The sequence below is a fragment of the Eriocheir sinensis genome, unplaced genomic scaffold, assembly GCF_024679095.1.
Source record: "Eriocheir sinensis breed Jianghai 21 unplaced genomic scaffold, ASM2467909v1 Scaffold21, whole genome shotgun sequence".
Classification (NCBI taxonomy): Eukaryota; Metazoa; Arthropoda; class Malacostraca; order Decapoda; family Varunidae; genus Eriocheir; species Eriocheir sinensis.
In genome coordinates, this window is record NW_026111510.1 from 90,001 (window position 1) to 109,738 (window position 19,738).

The following is a 19,738-nucleotide window of genomic DNA, read 5'->3' on the forward strand; positions in this document are numbered from 1 at the left end:
TGCCAAATGTGCAAACGCAAAAGAAAAAAGGGACAAAGCATGGAAAAGACTAAAAAGAAGGAAGAATCAAAGAAACAAAGAAGACTTCAGAATGGCGAGAAATGAATATGTGAAAATAAGGAAAGAAGAAGAAAAGGGATATGAGAAGGATATTGTGGAAAAATGCAAAGAACAGCCCAAGTTGTTTTACAGATTTATAAATGGGAAGACTAAACCGAAAGAAACAATAGAAAGACTGAGAGACGGGAATGTGGAAGTCAATGACCCTAAAGGTATGGCAGAGTTATTAAATAGAAAATTCCAGCAAGTCTTTACCAAAGAAACAATCTTTATTGCGCCACAAGAGAATAAAATAGAAGTTCATATGGAAGAGATTATGGTAAACAAAGAAGAGATCCATAAATTACTGGGAGAACTAGAAGATGGAAAAGCAGTAGGACCGGATGGAGTTTCTGGGTATATTTTTAAAAAATGTAGAGATGAATTAATTGTTCCAATATACGACATCATTAGATGCTCAGTAGCAACAGGTACAGTGCCCAATGAGTGGAGAAGGGCTGAAGTGGTCCCCATATATAAAAGTGGAAGGAAAGATGAACCTTCAAACTACAGACCCATATCCCTGACAAGTGTTTTGTGCAAAATATGTGAGAAAATAATAAAGAAGCAGTGGACTAAATTTCTAGAAGAGCATAAGTTAATTACCAGCAAACAATATGGATTTCAAAAGGGCCGATCATGTGTTACAAACTTACTCAGTTTTTACTCAAGAGTGACAGACAGAACTCAGGAAAGGGATGGATGGGTTGATTGTATTTATCTAGATTTGAAAAAGGCCTTTGACAAAGTTCCACATACAAGACTATTATGGAAACTGGAAAATAAAGGAGGATTGAAAGGAAATATGAAAAATGGATGGCAAGCTACCTAATGGGAAGGAGATGAGAACTGTGGTCAAGGACATAAAATCAGAATGGAGAAATGTAGAAAGTGGAGTACCACAGGGTTCAGTATTAGCACCGATAATCTTCCTGGCATATGTAAATGACATGGCTGAAGGAGTTAATAGCTACATAAACCTGTTTGCTGACGACGCTAAATTACAAAAACATATAAGAAACAAAGATTGTGAAATATTGCAAGAAGACCTATACAAAATTTGGAAATGGAGTATGGATTGGGAGATGGAATTTAATGTGAGAAATGTCATGTTATGGAAATGGGTAAAAGTGAAACAAGACCAATCTGGATATACAAAATGGGAAATGGTGAAACATTAAAAAAGTGCATGAAGAGAGAGACCTGGGAGTAGTGATGAGGGATGATAATCAACCAGAGAGTCATATAAATCGGATCTTTAGAGACACATATAACTTGGTGAGAAATATTGGAGTAGCATTTAGCTACATGGACAAGGACATGATGAGAAGGCTAATCACTACCATGATTAGACCAAAATTAGAATATGCAGAGGTAGTGTGGTCCCCCCATAAGAAGAAGCATATAAAGAAACTAGAAAGAATACAGAGGATGGCATCAAAAATGGTCCCAGAGTTGGAGGGATTAATATACGAGGAAAGATTAAAGGAAATGAACTTAACAACACTGGAACAAAGAAGAGAAAGGGGAGACCTAATCCAAATTTATAAATTATTAAACAAAATAGATGAAGTAGATAATGAAGAACTGCTACTAACAGAAGGAAACATAAGCAGAAATACAAGAGGACACAGTAAAAAATTGAGAAAGGGGAGATGCTTGAGAGACACAAAGAAGTATAGCTTCCCGCAAAGAAATGTAGAGGTTTGGAACAGTCTGAGCGAGGATATAGTATCAGCGAGGAGTGTGCAAAGCTTTAAAGATAAGTTGGATAAATGCAGACACGGAGACGGGACCACACGAGCATAATGCCCAGGCCCTGTAAAACTACAACTAGGTAAATACACACACACACACCTTTTTTTTGAAAATGCAAATTGGAGTGGGCTGTACAAAGCCAAAAGTACCCAAGACAAGTGGGAGGAGTTTTTAAAGCTGTACAAAGAAGCCGAGAATAGATATGTCCCTGAGGTAACCAAAAAGGATGTTGGTAAAAAGGAGAGGTTTAACAAAAGATGCGAGGCAGCTAGAAAAAGAAAGGAGGAAGCCTGGAAGGGATGGAGGAGACGAAGAAGAATCAACGCGTGGAACAATTTCAAACAAGCAAGGAATGAATATACAAAGATTAGAAGAGAAGAAAAACGGAAATATGAAAAAGATATAATCGATAAATGCAAAGACCAACCTAAATTATTTTATAGACATGTGAACGGCAAATTAAAGAATAGAGAAACAATCAATAAACTGAAATTGGATGGAACTACATATGAAGCCCCAGCAGAGATGGCAGAAGTGATGAACAACTGCTTTCATAGAGTTTTCACAAAGGAAGACGAATTTGTACAACCACCGGGCCAGGAAAGAGGAAGGGTTATGCAGGAGATACAGTTAACGGTGCAGGAGGTCAAGGAAAGCTTGAACAAGCTGGATGTAAGAAAGGCGACAGGGCCGGATGAAGTATCAGGCTGGATCCTGAAAGAATGTAGTGAGCAACTTGCAGAGAAACTGCACTCCATAATGAGCACCTCGCTGAGTGAAGGAAGGGTACCACAAGATTGGAAGAGAGCAAACATAGTACCAATTTATAAAGGAGGAGAGAGAGAGGACCCATTAAATTACAGACCGGTATCACTCACTAGTGTGGTTGCGAAGATATGTGAGAGGTTAGTTAAAAACAGGTGGTCGGATTTTTGGGTAAGTGAGAGAATTATCTCAGATTGCCAGTTTGGATTCAGGAGGGAGATCGTGTGTCACCAACTTGTTGTGTTACTACTCAAGGGTGACAGATTTAATGCAAGAGAGAGACGGCTGGGGGGATGGAGTGTACCTGGATTTGAAAAAGACATTTGACAAAGTACCGCACAGAAGACTAATTTGGAAAATTAAAAATAGGGGTGGAGTTGGTGATGGACTGATTAAGTGGCTGGAGGACTTCCTAACTAACAGGGAAATGAGGACAATAATCAAGGACAAGGTATCCAACTGGTGCCCAGTGAGGAGTGGGGTCACACAAGGTTTGGTGCTGGCACCAATAATGTTTGCTGTTTATATAAATGATATGGTGGAAGGAGTGACCAGCCATGTGAGATTGTTTGCAGATTATGCAAAGCTATTGAGACGAGTCAATGATGTGAAAGACTGTGAGGCATTGCAGAGGAACCTGGACAAAATATGGGAGTGGAGTGGTACATGGCAGATGGAATTCAACCTTGGGAAATGTAAAAAAATAGAGTTTGGTAGGAGTGGTAGATGTGAATATGATTATAAGATGGGAAGTGAGATAATATGCAGAGGAATGGAAGAAAAAGATTTGGGAGCGACTATCTCAGAGAACATGTCACCGGACAAACACATCAACAGGATAAAGGGACAAACTATGAATTTGCTGAAGAACATAAGGACGGCATTTGTGTATTTGGACGAAGAGATGATGAAGAAAATAATAGTTACAATGATAAGGCCAAGGCTGGAGTATGCAGCAGTGGTCTGGTCTCCTCATGAAAAGAAGAACATAAGAAAGCTGGAAAGAGTACAGAGAATGGCAACTAAGATAACATAAGAACATAAGAACATTGGAGTCTGCAAGAGGCCGGTAGGCCTGTACGAGGCAGCTCCTCTGAACCTAAGCTCCTGTGTAGCTCCCGTGTATCTAACCCCACCTAATAATCACTGTCCATGAATTTATCCAATCTATTTTTTAATGTGACAGTTGTATTGGCACTTATAACATGACTGCTAAGCCTATTCCACTCATCCACCACCCTGTTTGTAAACCAATTTTTGCCTATGTCCCTGTTGAATCTGAATTTATCCAGTTTAAACCCATTACTTCGTGTCCTACCCAATTTTCTTACCTACAAAACCTTATGAATGTCTCCCTTATTAAAGCCCTTCATCCATTTATAAACCTCGATCATGTCTCCACGCACCCTTCGCCTTTCTAGAGAATGCAAGTTTAACTGTTTGAGTCTTTCCTCGTATGGCAAGTTTCTCAACCCCTGAATCATCTTAGTCATCCTCCTCTGCACCGATTCTAATATTTTGATATCCATTCTATAGTAGGGTGACCAGAACTGAACCACATAGTCAAGATGAGGTCTAACTAATGCTAAATATAGTTTGAGGAAGACTTCGGGGCTTCTGTTGCTTACGCTCCTTGAAATTAATCCCAGCACCCTATTTGCTCGATTTCTAGTTTGAATGCATTGTGCCCTTGGATGGAGATCAGAGATAGTACCAGAACTTAAGGATCGGACTTACGAGGAGAGACTCAATAGCATGGGGCTCACAACCCTGGAGAGAAGAAGAAAGAGGAGACCTGATAGTGGTGTACAGGGTGGCGAGCTGGGTGGAGAATCTGGACAGAGAGGACCTGTGTGTGTGGAGTGAGAGAGAAAAGAGAGGACATGGAAAGGAGTTGAGGGCGACCACGTGCAGGCGAGATGTGAAAAAGTTTAGCTTCCTAAACAGAAGCATTGAGGTGTGGAATGGACTGGAGGAGGAGGTGGTTTGTGCAAGAAACATTCATGATTTTAGGAAAAGTTGGATAGGAGCGGATATGGAGACGGGACAGCGCGAGCTCCTTTCCCGTATGTCACAACTAGGTAAATACAACTAGGTGGACACACACACACACACACACACACACACACACACACACACACACACACACACACACCGCTCCGGTAGCTCAATCGGTAGAGCGCTGCACTGCAAGTCTTCACGGCCAAACAGGCGGCGGTTCGAGCCCCGCTCAGGCCAGATTCTTTCCGTTGACTAGGAGTGGTTACTGTCCCCCCTTGAGCAAGGGGGATGGGTTGTGTGGTGTGTGAGGTCTTGGCAGTACCCAGAGATCGACAATAATGAGCACTTACTCACGTTGGGAGGGTACCTGCTGGCGAAAGCCAGTCCAACTCGTGATCAGGCCGTGGTGAATTACACACACACACACACACACACACACACACACACACACACACACACACACACACACTTTAAGGCACTCTGAATAGGGGCCCCAAAACCCCCTCCAGGCTGCCGGCACTTCCCTTGAGGCTCTGGAACAAGCACTGCAGACAGACAGACACACACACCTCACCCTTGGGACCTAAGATGACCTCCACAAACACGTGACATGACCCTCACAAACCTAACAGGACTAGTTTTTTTTATATACTTGATACTTATATTTTACCTGAAATGACACACAAACACCAATAATGTTCATAATATATATAAATGATATGCCAAAGGGTATAAAAAGTTATATGAGCCTTTTTGCAGACGATGCAAAATTAATAAGGAAAGTGTAGATGGAGGAAGACTGTGAAGAACTGCAAAAAGACCTGTACAGAGTGTATAGATGGACCCAGTTATGGGAGATGGAATTTAATGCAAACAAATGCCATGTTATGGAAATGGGGAAAAGTATAAAAAGACCAAGGAAGACATACAGGACGGGAGAAGAAAACTTAAAGTAGGTACATGAAGAAAAAAGATTTGGGAGTAACGATGCAAGGCACACCATCCCCAGAAAAGCACATAAACAAGTTATTTGGAGAAACCTACAGGATGATGCAAAATATAAGGGTTGGATTATAGACTTTTTAATGAAGAGAGAAATGAGAACAGTAATCAAGAGCAATAAATCAAGCTGGGCGGAAGTGACCAGTGGAGTCCTCTAAGGATCGGTGCTGGCTCCGATTATGTTTGCAATATATATAATTGACATGACAGAAGGGGTGACAAGCTATATGAATATGTTTGCTGATGATGCTAAACTAATGAGGAGGGTGGCTAATGAAGAAGACTGTGTAGCCTTGAGTCAGGATTTCGATAGAATAAGCGAATGGTCACGCAAATGGGAAATGACATTCAGTACAGAGAACTGTAGTGTGATGGAGTTTGGTAAGAGCAGTAGACGGATATTGGGGAACTACTCTCTGAGTAATGAAAGAATCATGAAAAAAACAGAAGAATAAGGATCTGGGAGTGACAATAACAGACAAGTTATCCTTTGGGAAGCATATAAATTGGATAACTGGGGAAACATACAATCTTCTTAGAAACATAAAAGCAGTATTTACATATCTAGACGAAGAGACGGTGAAGAAACTAATAACATCGGTGATACGTCCAAGACTGGAATATGCAGCGTTAGTGTGGTCACCTACATTGAAGAAAGAAATTAGAAAGTTGGAAAGAATACAGAGAGCAGCGACCAAACTATCGGAAACTTTGAGAGAACACACTTACCCCCCGGTCTCACAGACGCCGAATCACAAAAAAATCGTAGTACCTCGGGAGACAGCGTTTTCCCCGAATCACTACGAAAATTTGTTTATCTTTTCATCTCGAGGCGTTCGGTCGACCTCGAGGGCATATTCCCCGAAGTACACCGAATTATTTCCCAAAGTGCTACGACGTACTACAATATGCTACGATGTACTATGATTTCACCCTGATTTTCTCCCGAAGTACGCCGAGTTTTGGAGCAGAAGTACTACGAAGTATCACGAACCACACCAACTGTCCCGATTTGTAAGTACGAAGTACTACAATGTACGACGAACTACACCGATAACTCCGGATCTACTACGAGTTTCAAATCTCCTCCAAGAATTTGCTCCCGATTTTGAGCAAAAGACACACCCCAGCATCATCACGACCAGGTTGGGGCTCTGTGTCCAAGTGGATTGGTGACGCAAGAGGGCTGGAGGAGGGGGTGTCTCCCCGGTAGCAGACGATGACCTCTTCTTGGATCGTCCCTTCACTTTCTTGGCAGGTTGTTCTTGAGTGTCTTCTTGTTGCTCATCATCATCAGGAGAGGCAGCAGCGGCAGCAGAAGACCTTTTCTTCTTGTCTTGTCCCTTCTCGTCCTTTTTTGGTCCCATTGTGATGTGACGCGACTCCTGCAAATTGGAAAAGACTGATTGATGTGCAAAATGCTTGCCTTTTAATACTCTTCCCAAATTCGTAATAGGGTAAGGTGGGGTAAGTTGCCCCCCTTAAGAGAGATTGCCTGTTGTAGCCACATTTTTTGCAATAGAATTAAAAAAAAAAAAGATCTGTTGAAAGCTTAGGCTAAGGCCTATCTATGGTATATATCATATCCACTCATTATGATTTACACCTTTCTATAATGACAATTTTAAAAAATAATAAGGGGGCTTCTTACCCTGCATGTGGGGTAAAACGCCCACTGGGTAGGCCTTCTACCCCACTCTGGCTTACAATAATAAAACTCACAGAAACATAAGGAAAATAGTTTTTTCACTTTATAAAAATATGATATGTATTCCCTTTTTGAAAACTATACCCTATAAATCTCTCTTGATGTGAAATATAGGAACACAGTCATATTTGTGTCTCCTAATGAACAGAATGTAAAACTAAACAATTAATTAATTTTCCAAAAGGTATCCCCTTCTTTTAGACTAGTAATATTAGACAGCTTCCCTTTCTTCTGAATTTTTGTAACAAAAGGAACATCTACTTTCATGAAAAATATATGGAACTAAATATTCAATTAATTTGATAAAATATGTCCTTTCTGTTGAATATTGATATCTGAAACAGTTAAAAACACCAACTTCCTTATAGTCTCATACTCAAAAGTGTTCACTTATGGATGCCTTTCAAAAACTTAAACAAATTATATTTAAAGCAATACTGTAATGCCTAATCAGACTGGCAGTTTTGACATACGTACAGATCTAGGCCTACTCCAATTGTACATTCCGCATGTACTCATACCTTTATACATGTCCCGAGGGAGACAAGAAGGGGTGGTGGTGTTGGGATCTTTCTTTCGAATTCTTTTAAGAAGATTCGGAGAAAAGCATCAGAAAGGTGGGATACCTTTGAATTAGTGCAAGTCATCTGTGAAATTGATAGAAGGAAATGCACCTTTATTGTGGTGTATCGACCTCCGGATACAAGAGCAGAGGTCTTTATTGATGAATTTCGCACACTTTGGAGTCTGTGGATATGGTGAGTGCAAATGTGTTCATCTGTGGTGACTTTAATCTATGGATTGATGATCCTGAAAATTCTTCTGCCATGGCCTTCATTGAGATGATGGACAGTTTCAACCTGATTAATAAAGTGAACGAGATGACTTCTTTAGGGGGTCATGTGCTAGACTTGGTTTTCAGCGATATAGACGGTGATCTAGTGCAAGGGGTGTGTGTTGATGAAATATGTTGTATGTCCCCGGTGCATAAATTGGTAACCTTTGAAATTTCATACGTGAGGGAAGCAGTGCAGAGAAAAAAGATTACGTTCAGATTGCGAAAGAATTTTCAACCAGAAATACTGATTAACTCTGTAATACAGGAAATTACTATTAATTGTCGTGAAATCTGTGAACATGGCTCGGTGTTACGTGGAAATTGTGCTACCTGCCTGGTTAAGCTATATAATGGTTTAGCTAAAGATGAGTATAACAGCCTCTGTCCTCTGAGTGAAAAGGAGATAGTGTTGAGAGATCATGCACCTTGGTTTAATGTGGAAATACTGTGGGCAAAAAGAGAGAAGAAAAAAGAAAGACTGTGGCTTATGCAAAAAACAGATGAGGCAAGAAGAGCATACCAGGAGGCGAGAAACAAAGAAAATCGGCTTGTGATAAAACGGAAAAAGAATACTATCGGAATAAGGTTGTGGAGGCAGGGCCGAACATCAATAAATTATATAAGGTGCTTGACAGTTTGAGTGGAAACAGAAAGGTTAACAAGCTTCCGGATGGTTTCTCGGATGAAGTGCTGGCAAATAAGTTTTTAGACTTTTTTGACAAGAAAATTGAGAAAGTTATCATGAACTTTAGAGGCGACCGCGGTTACCATGGATCCGCTGTGGAAACTCCAGTCCCTGAAATAAAGTTAACAGGCTTTCAACAAGTGGATGTGGCTGTGGTGAAAACTATCATACACAGGTGAACCTGACGTACTGTGATGGTGATTCCTTGCCGATAAGTGACATCATTAAGAGTGGAAACTTTAGTGATTTATTAAATATTATGACTGTGATGGTTAACACTAGTATCGAAAACAAGACTTTCCCTGAGAGTGAGAAAGCGGCGATCGTGAAACCTATCGTTAAAGGTAAACTGGACCCACAGTGTTTAGTTCCTCTAGACCAGTATCCAACTTGACGTTTCTATCCAAGATACTTGAAAATGTGATCTTAAATCAGCTAATGGAGCATTTGCTAGTGGTGCAGGCTTTACCGGATAATGAATCTGCCTACAAGAGGCTTTACTCAACTGAAACTACTCTCTGTTTGGTGGTAAACAACTTGCTTGTGCTTATGGATGAAGGGAAGTGTGGTGTTCTGATTTTGTTAGACTTGAGTGCTGCGTTTGACACGGTGGAGCACAGTCTATTGCTTCAGGATTGTAAGAATATTGGATTTGAGGGTGGCAAGCAGGATTATCTGAGGAGTTACCTTGAGAACAGAACTTACTGTGTGCAAATAGGTAAATCGTTCTCCACTCATAAACTTTTGCAAAGAGTAGTCCCCGAGAGAAGTGTACTGGGTCCAATTTTATTGTGTTTATACTATTGGTCTTTCACATTTGCTAAGAAGGCATGAAGTTGACTTTAAACTGTATGCTGATGATACACAGTTCTATTTGTCGCTGAGTGATGTGGAAAACACTGAAGATAAGCTGAGCAGAATTATGGATGATGTCGGGAAATGGATGAATTCTAAGCAACTGAAGCTGAATGAGGATAAAACTGAATGTTTGATTGTGGGGAAGAACAAGGATCTCAGGAGGCTAGATGTTTCCACTCTTCGGATAAAAGATGACACTAGGACTGTAAAAAAGTCAGTCAAAGATTTAGGTGTGATACTTGACTGCACTCTATCATTCAAAGAACAGATCAGTCAGGTGGTGAGAACGGCAGGCTACCATCTGAGAAATATTGCATTTGTCAAGAAATACCTGGATGATAAGACCATGAAGATGCTTATATATAATCATGTAAATAGAAAGCTGGATTATTGTAACTCACTTTATTATGGCCTTCCTAAATATCTGCTGAAGAAACTACAACTTGTTATGAACAGAGCTGCAAGGCTAACAAAGGGTCTGGTGAGAGAATAACACCTGCACTTACAGACTTGCATTGGCTGCCCATCAAGGCACGCATAGTCTACAAAATATTTGTCTTGACTTATCAAGCAATGACACTTGGTAAACCTGGATATTTGAGAAATATTCTACAGGATTTTCATTTGGACACCACCATGTCACTGAGACACAGTGCAGAACAGTATAGACTCTATGAGCCCAGGGTCAACCTGGAACTGGGTTTCAGAGCATTTGAGAAGAGTGACCCGCGGCTCTTGGATCAGTTATGTGTAAGCATGGTGGTGCAGAGAGAGTGACAAGAGAAAGGGCATTGCAAGGAAGAAGGGTGGTAGGGTCTTTGAGACAAATCATGAATGGCAGAAGTGTGAGCATGGAGGTAAAGAGGGATTTGAGAAATACAATAATAGTACCAACCCTCACATATGCAAGAGAAACGAGGGCCTGGAATGAAAGTCAGAGGTCTAGAGTGCAGGCAGTGGAAATGAGTTATTTGAGAAGTGCTTGTGGTGTGAGTAGAATGGAAGGAATGAGTAATGAAAGTGTGTACGAGAGTTTTGGAATGTGTCACGGGGGTGAAGGGAAGAAGCGTGGAGTGGTGGAAGAAGTGAAGCGACAGACTTTAAAGTGGTTTGGCCACATGGAGCAAATGAAGGAGAGTAAGATGACCAGAAGGATGTATGTGAGTGAGATAGAGGAGGGAATGCTAGAGGACGACCTTGAGTGAAATGGAGGATAGGGTGCAAGAGTACGTTAGGGAGAGGGGAAAGATCTTTGAGAAACTTTGAGCAGGCAAGGAGGGAGTCTGGATAGAGATAGATGGAAACTCTGTAATGTGTGATGACTCTCATACTGGAGTGTCCGGGGTTGTGTAAGGTTGTGTGTGGCGTCACTGGCACACTACAACGCAGCAGTGACTGGCAACAAAACACCAGCACCCAAATATTACAAAAATACCACACAAATGACAGGACTCCCATGAGCTGCACACTGTTCAATGACTGACAAAGACACCCACCTGTGTGCTGGATGATGGAGGCGTGGTTGGGGGAGTTGCTGCGCTCACCCTTGTCAAAGTTCTTCAGCTCCAAGTGGCCGTGATGGATCCACAGGTCTGGAGGCTGGACGCCAGGCTTGTTGCTCTCACTGCAGCTGCCGCCAACACTGCAAGGAAGTGATGCATCTTACTAGCTGCTAAATACTACTGAGTGCTGCTGCTGTACCTCGCAGGGCTGTCCAGAGGGAGATGGAAGGGCACATGCAATCTTCAAAACAGGATGGATGTTAAAGGTATGAGGTTTGAGTTCAACAAAGCATATTTGAATTCATTTAAAGAAATAGCTCCCAGCCAGCACACTGCAAGCAATCACAAGTTAGAAACACGTGTTAGCTGCTCCACCAAGAGACACAGATATCACAAACAGAGGTCACTTGTTACCCTGCAACTATGTATAGCACAAAATGAAAGTCCATCTTGAACATTTCCTATGAACAAGTTTTTTTTCTTTCTCTAATCTTGGCAAACTTAAGTCTTTGTGGACTATGCCCTGCAGCCTTGTTCTCCATATTACCAAGTGAATAAAGTTCCTGCAGTCAGTGTAAAGGATTGCTGAAATGAGTCATGGGATGAAACACACCAACAAGAAACTGTCCTGCCACCTTACACACTGCTTGGCCTGGGCTCCGCCTTGACCCGCGGCAGTACAGTGTGGTGGCCAAGAAGGCCCCAGCTGGTCATGGCTCCTGCCACGCCAGCGATCACCAGCACAATCAGGCCTCTCGCTCCACACACCAGCCAGGGGCTCACCGATGCTCTTGTCAACAGCTGGAACACAGGAGCAGATGTATAATATATTTAACATTGGCTTAATCAATCAGTCAATCAATGGGGCCTCTGCCAGCCTGCCTCACCCAAACTATGACACCATTCTTGGGGGTTCCTCTGTGCAGGTCCCCATGCAGGCACCTTCCCCATACCATGTACCTCCCAGCAGGATCCATCAACCTGCTCTAACCCAACTTTCTGGGCACACTCTTTACTAAGGATTGTCTCTTACATAAACAACCTGGTAAGCAGGGTTTACCCACATGCCCACAGAGCCAGAGGTGGCATTCACAGAGCATGCAGGTAATGGGCCTCAAGTCAGCCTCAGGGAAGGAGTGCTCCATGATGAGGGACAGTGTGGTGGGACACAACATGTGCATAACTGGGAGAACAGTGACTGATGCACCACAGCAATGACGGCTCCCTAAGACTAACACTTCCTTACCTGGAAGTCGTGAAGCTTTCCACGGAGGAGAATGGACCAAAACCTTTGACATTGTGAGAGTGCATCTTGTGCAAATACTTCCTTGAAGGCGTCAGTCCATGGACGGTGAGGGTGAGCCAGTCCCCCGTCACTTCCCCCGTCACCCAGTCACCGACAGTTTGGTCCGTGGTGAGGAATATCACGTAGCCTGGAACAAACAAAATTACTCTCTCAATAATCTTTTTTTAACCGTGTACCAGTGACAGGCAAAATTTGTGGCTTTACCGTGTAGCAGCGACGGGCCTAAATAGATGATGCATAAACTGATCACAAATGCATTGATATATATTATAAAATGGCTTGCCTGAGTGATGATTTTCTCTCTCTCTCTCTTTTTTTTACGTCGCGGCCTATTGCGCCGGTAGGCTTCTTCCCGGTGGGTCCTGATGGTCGGCCCAAGGCAGTGCTTAGTGGCCTTTCAGAAACATGATCCCTGCAGCTACTGGGTTAAGTGCTGCCCATAGCTCCAGTAGGCTCTTTGGAGGGGCCTCTTGGATGACCCCAGCCCAGTAGTGGCTCAGGCAAATTGTATTTATAGTGGCTGACAGGATGTATGGTTCTTGCTTCCTGCCTGGCCCACGCTGCCCACCACCATGACCTAAGTCACTGTTTATTTACTATATATCCAGGTCTTTTCCACGTCAGTGAAGGTGTGTTCCCTTAACTATGTAGTCTAGTACATCACTGTGGTTTGGCACACTGACTCTTTTTTATTTTTATATAATTTGAAGATGCCATCCTGGTAACCCATCAGCTCACCTGTGATCCTCCCATTGTTCCGCTGCAGCGGCTGCCGGGTGAAGGTGGTGGTGGACGGCTGGCCAGGGAGGGCCAGGACGGTCAGGCCACCAGCAGGGTGTTGGAGGCCACCAGGCTATAGGGGACTCACGCGTAACCTGATGGGGAAAAGTGTGTGGGTAAAAGTGTGATTTTGGCACACCAAAACTTCAAAGTTCCCCATCATATAAATATATCTATATATATATATATATAGATATATATATAAATATATATATATATATATATATAAATATAAATATATATATATATATATATATATATATATATATATATATATATATATATATATATATCCTGGTGAGTGATTCATAAGTTTCCATAGGTTACTTTAAGTTTAAGTTTAGGCCTGTAAGTCTGAGCACAGTCAAGGATCCAGATACATACTTGTTCAGTACTTGTTTGTAGTTGGTACAGGAGCAGGTTTAGGACAGATAGAGTTGCCTGAAGTTGTCATTTTCATGACAAAATATTATATTATTACCATACAGAAGAATATCTACTTCTATTCTGTTACAGTTTGGTTGCAAACCTTGGTTGCTATTATGATACATTGCCAGCCAAGTTAGTAAAGACTAGAGGAGGCTGATTTTTTACCTAGTAAAAAACATGTCAAGTTGGCAACATTAGCGCAGGAGGATATAATAATGTAGGAATCTTTTTTTTATACTTTGAAGAGAATAAATGAATCATTGCACATGAATAGGTTGTTTTACTTTATCATCTTTGGAGCACATCATTTAACCTATGGAATACTTTTACTCAGAAAAAATACAAATAAAATCAATGATTTAATCATTTGATTAAATCATTGCCAACCCTGCTGTGCTGTTTCTAATACCATTATGTAAGGTTCATTTTTAAGTATTTGCAAAAGGTCAATGAAAAAATCAATATCTCAAACACTAATAATAGCTCACCCTATGAGTCATAATTTCTCTGTGCCTCATCACAGCAAGGATTCAGCTGTGCAGGATTTCCTTGAGAAGTGTTGCAGGACTGAGTGAATATTTACTGAAAGAAGAACGAAGGCTTCCAGCACTGTGGTCTCACCCTGATGGTCTTCACAGCAAACTCACACACTGTTGATGGCTTGAGGCTGTCAATGAGGCAGGTCACATCCGTGGCGTTGACGTAGCGGCTGGAGGATGAGGACGAGAAGGTGGTGCAGCTGTTGTACTGCAGGAGTCAAAGGTCAGTATTAACAGGGAGTCAGGTACAAGGACGGAGGAAAACATAAGAAAGGTCACTGGATGAAGGACTGGCTTGTGAAATGAGACATGAATGACAGGAGGATAGGAAGGGTGTGAGGGAGTGCTTGCAGGAAAAAGAGGATGTGTAAGTGAAGGATAAGGATGTATGAGGGAGGATATGAGGTGTATAAGGGACTGTTTGCAGGAAAAGAGGATGCATGAGTTATGGATAAGGATGTGTGAGGTGGACGTGAGGTGAATAAGGAGTTTGCTGGGACGAGAGTATGAGTAAGTAATGGATAAGGATATAGAGAGGAAGATATGAGGTGAATGAGGGGCTGTTTGTAGGAGGAGAAGGATGCAAGTTACGAATAAGGATGTGGAGAGGTGGATATGAGGGCGAATAAGGGAGTGTGTGCAGGAAACAAGAATGTGTAAGTGGTGAATAAGTTCCTTGACAAATGACTAACTTTTCCGCTGCTGTGTTGATGCAAGTGGCAAGTCTGTGACACAGTGCACAAAGAACATGAGATAAAACATATATTTTCCAGCTGATGACTGCCCTCCCTGAAGCAGCCCAGCAACACTACCCAAAACTGACCTCTTTTGACCTCCCATTCTTCATGCTTGTGTTTGGAACGGCATCTAGTGGCCTTTTAATTGTTGTTTAATTTGTTTACCTTGAGTTGCCTCCCTTGAAGAAAAAAAAAAAATAATAATAAAAAAATAAATAAATATATCACCTGGTTCTGGCTCAGCATGGTGTCCGCCCACTGCAGCACCACGGTGAAGGGCGTCAGCACCATGGCCTTCACCCACACCGCCGGGTCCAGCGTGGGTGCCACCACCTCCTCCTCCTCTGGCTGGGTGCGGACTTGCTGGTACACCGGTTGCCCGTCACCCACGTTGTTGAAGGCTCGCAGGCTTATCACAAACTCCATGTTGGGTTCTGAGGAGATGGAGAACTTGTTATGGACCTAATCGTAACAATACAACAATTTTTTCACGACCCTTAACCCGTCCGCTGCGATTGGCACGGATTTTGCCTTCACTTGTAGCCTGGTAACATAGTCCCAGGTCTTTCTCTCGCTGTCTGTGGTGGATAGTGGAGTGTTTCCCATGTGGTATTGGTGCTGGATATCCCCTCCCAAGGTGCAGGACTACACTTTTCTTCACTGAACTGTAGCCACGGACACTTTTTGTTCCATTCCTGTAGCTTGGCGAGGTCTGCTGCTAGGAAATCCGCAGTCAAGGGGTTAAACTGGGCAGAACAGATAACAAATAAGATAGACTAACAGACAACAGGTAGAAAGACAGATAACAGGCCACAGATAACCAATGAATAACCTGACTAACATTATGACCACCCAGGAAATATCTGAGAGTTCAGGGCAGACAGAGGAATGAGCCTGAACGATGATGAGTCTGAAAATGGCAACTCAGAATACCACCTCCTTTCCCTCAATAATTGCTCTCATGGTCCAGGGTCTTCACAATATGGAGAGCTAACTTTATGATGGTGTGTAAATACTTTTCTGTGTGTGTTTGTGTGTGTGTGTGTGTGTGTGTGTGTGTGTGTGTGTGTGTGAAATGTTAACAGACTCAATAAATGTTTAACTATGATCTACTTAGCAAGATCTCTACCTTCACTTTACTTTGCTTAAATGAAAACTTGTTATGGACTCCATCATCATTTTTTTTGGGGGGGGTGAATGTAATGTTAACTCCAGACTCAATAAATGGTTAACTATGATATCATTTAACCCATTGACTGTGGATTTCCTACCAGAAGACCTCACCAAGCTATAAAAATGGATCAAAATGTTTCTACTAAAATTCAGTGAAGAAAAATGTAAAGTCCTGCACCTTGGGAGGGGATATCCAGCACACCAATACCACATGGGAAACACTCCACTGTCCACCAGAGAGGCAGAGAAAGGTTACCAGACTAACAGTGAAGGCAAATCCGTGCCAATCGCATTTGACAGGCTAACAAAATCTTTACCTTCTCTTGGCTCAACACAAATGTAGAAGTGGCTAATTCAAAATCCCTGTCTTGTGGAGAATCACACTGCAGGTCTGCATACTACTTGGCCAGAAAATGGAAAATTAGTCACAAATGATCATCTTACACACCCAGCTTATCAATGATGTAACCGTGCTGCTTGCTGTCCACGATCTTGGAGTAGATGTCCGCCACGCCTTGGTCCCAGGCAATGGTGTAGCCGCACAGCAGCACATTGTGCTGTGCGGGGGGCTGCCAGCACACCCTGATGTGGTCAGTCAGCGCCATGGCAGTAATGGACCACAAGACACTGCAGATAACACAGTGACTCCACCATCATGATCACTATGTAGGTTTTATCATGGCTTCCAAACATGAATATTTTGTACCATGAAAACAAAATTATACAAATGTATTGTACCTGTAAGTTATCCTAAATTCTATGCACAACACATATATTAGGTTTATACTGTTTGTTGGGAATTAAGAATGTAAGTGATGGATAAGGAGGTAGGAGGTAGGAGGGACAATTTGAAGGGGACAGAGGATGTAAATCACAACACTGAGGGAAACACTCACCCTTCAGACCAACTGGCTTGTCTGGGACCCTGTTTTCATGGAGGTCATTGGTGAGGTCCCCGCCAGGGTGGACTGAGTGTATGTATGGGCAGTGCCGATGACCGTGAGTGCTGCAAGATGGAAATGGAAAATGAAAATGAGGAGCTGTTAGCATATTCTCAACATGGAAAAATTCCACTTACATTAAAATTTACTCTGTTGAAATGAAATGGGAAAAGTATATTTGTCCCCTTGAATGTGCATTTCCTAGCAGAAGACCTCATCAAGCTACAGGAGTGGAACAAAAAGTGGCTGCTACAATTCAATGAAGAAAATGTAGTCCTGCACCTTGGGAGAGGATATCCAGCACACCAATACCACATGGGAAACACTCCACTATCCACCACAGAGACAGAGAAAGACATGAAACTATATATATGATACTAGGCTAACAGTGAAATCCAAACCCGTGCCAACCGCAGCGGACGGGTTAACCCAAACTACCTGCCCCGTCCACGGACCCCCATAGGGCACGGAGGGTAGACGACCGGGGCTTACATGTCAACGCCTACACGCCCCGCCACGGCACCGCTACAAGGCCGGGAGCACGAGGATCTCTCTCCCCGCGCGAGGTAAACAAACACTGAACAGCTGATGGCTGGGATTATTGTACAACGTTGCCAGATTGTCGTACTCAGTTTCTCATGTTTCCCAATTTCCATCCCCAAAACTGTTTCCTGGGTCACAATAACGATATTTATTTGTAGTTATTGTTGAAATGGTTTATTATTCATGTTTCCTGGTGATATTTATGCGGGAGAAGCTGGTAAATGTAATGCTCCGAGTACGACAATCTGGAAACGATGCTGGGATAACTTGCCTTCATCATCTCGCCCTCGTGCATGTACCGGTTTTCGACGCTTAACCATTGCCAAAACACATCAGGAATCAACGGTTTTAGTGATAACTATATCTGAGTCTCGGTATTGGGCGCCAGAGACAGGTTTTGGGTGGGAGATCGGCAAATATAACAGGCTGAGTGTAACGAGCTGGCAGCTTCACGCCCGTGTGACTCGCCAGCGATACGAAATTGTCGTACTTGGAACATTGTACTTACCTTATATTATAGTTGTCTATCTATGATGTGTAAATTTATCTATTATTCATTTGTATTCGTCTAGTTGCTAAACTCGTGTGCTCCAGTTAAACTGTTAATTGACTCTCCTTGCTGACATCATCCCGGTAAATATAAGTGCTGCATTCCACTGACACTATTTTTCAAGCACCTTCCTCACCACAAAACTGTTCTTGTTTCCTCTAATGACTGACTCACTGACTGACTGATTAACTGACTGACTGACTGGTTGACTAATTGACTGACTGACTAACTGACTGACTGCCTGACCGCATGATATACTGACTGACTATATAGCTGGTTAACTGACTGACTGAATGAATGATGGATTGACTGTCTGACAGACTGACCGATTGCCTGGCAGACAAACTGGTTGACTGACTGACTGAATGATTGAATGAGATTGATCGACTGATAGAAGGTTTACGAGTGGTGGAGCGCCGAGGTGAGTTTCGACAGGGGATGCTTGCAGCCTGTGTCGATCTCAGGAAGGCGTTTGATTCAGTGCATCGATCGTGAGGCACTCTGGGATCTTCTGCGACTCCGTGGGATTCCTGCGAGGACTATTGGTTTGCTGACTGGCCTGTATTCTGGGACAGAGAGTGCTGTGAAGTGTGTGTGTGTGTGGGGGGGGGGCTTGTCCAGCCTCTTTCCCGTGAATGCGGGAGTGAGGCAGGGCTGTGACCTTGCCCCAGCGCTTTTCAACACTTGTATGGACTGGGTACTGGGCAGAGTTGTGGACCTGCGGAGCATCCATTGGCAATACCAGGGTCCTTGTTCTTGCCGATGATGCAGTAATCCTGGCGGAGTCGCTGGAGGTCTTGGTGATGGCTCTCGAGGCACTGCACGAGGCGGCGAAGCCCTTGAGACTCCAGGTCTCCTGGGCCAAGACCAAGGTACAGGTGTTTGGAGGCTTGCTGGATGACACAGTACAGTCTGTTCATGCGTGTGGCGAGGACGTTGAAATCTCGGAAAGTTTCACGTATCTTGGTAGCGTAGTTCATAACAACGGTGAGTCTGGCCAGGAAGTCTTACGGCGGATTGGTCTGGCCCACGGTGCCATGGACTCGCTCAACACGAGTATATGGCGTTGTCGATACCTGTGCAGGTGGACAAAGACGCGGATCTTCAAGTCCCTTGTGCTCCCTGTTTTACTCCATGGTTGTGAGACATGGACACTAAACGGGGACTTGGAGAGGCGGATTGATGCCTTTGGTAATAAGTGTCTACGCAGAATCATGGGATATCGCTGGAAGGACTTTGTGTCAAACAGGCGACTACTCCGTGAGGCTGATTCGACATATATTACCTGCATAGTCCGTCAACGCCAACTCCGGCTATACGGGCACGTTTTCCGGAAGCTGATCCTGCTCATCGGGTTGTCTCTGTGAGAGACAATCCTGAGTGGAGGAGGCCACGGGGACGCCCACGGAGTTCGTGGCTTAAGCAAGTCGATAGATCCTGCCGGGAGGTACTCGGGTTGGGAAGGGGGCCTGCAGGAGACTCGCCCGGAAGGATCCCCGGGCTTGGCGTCGTAGGGTGGGCGAG

The 19,738-nt window shown here is 43.2% G+C and overlaps 2 protein-coding genes across 2 annotated transcripts in view; both read right to left on the minus strand.

The window, feature by feature from the left end:
* LOC126990840 (thyroid peroxidase-like) overlaps positions 1–11,642 on the minus strand; it is a 44,259-nt gene extending 32,617 nt beyond the window's left edge. The window contains exons 1-2 of the mRNA XM_050849487.1: positions 11,211–11,642; positions 6,751–7,010 (exon numbers count right to left, since the gene is read on the minus strand). Of these exons, the coding sequence (XP_050705444.1) occupies positions 6,751–6,992 (242 nt within the window). The 5' untranslated portion in view covers positions 6,993–7,010; positions 11,211–11,642. The remainder of the gene's footprint in view (positions 1–6,750; positions 7,011–11,210) is intronic.
* A 1,635-nt stretch (positions 11,643–13,277) lies between these two features.
* On the minus strand, positions 13,278–17,159 carry LOC126990835 (neogenin-like). The gene is made up of 5 exons (XM_050849481.1): positions 17,077–17,159; positions 16,629–16,807; positions 15,236–15,441; positions 14,220–14,478; positions 13,278–13,375 (listed from the first exon to the last, which is right to left on the minus strand). Exons 2-4 carry the CDS (start codon positions 16,783–16,785, stop codon positions 14,311–14,313), a joined length of 531 nt encoding a protein of 176 aa, XP_050705438.1. The 5' UTR covers positions 16,786–16,807; positions 17,077–17,159; the 3' UTR covers positions 13,278–13,375; positions 14,220–14,310.
* Between the last annotated feature and the right edge of the window lie 2,579 nt (positions 17,160–19,738).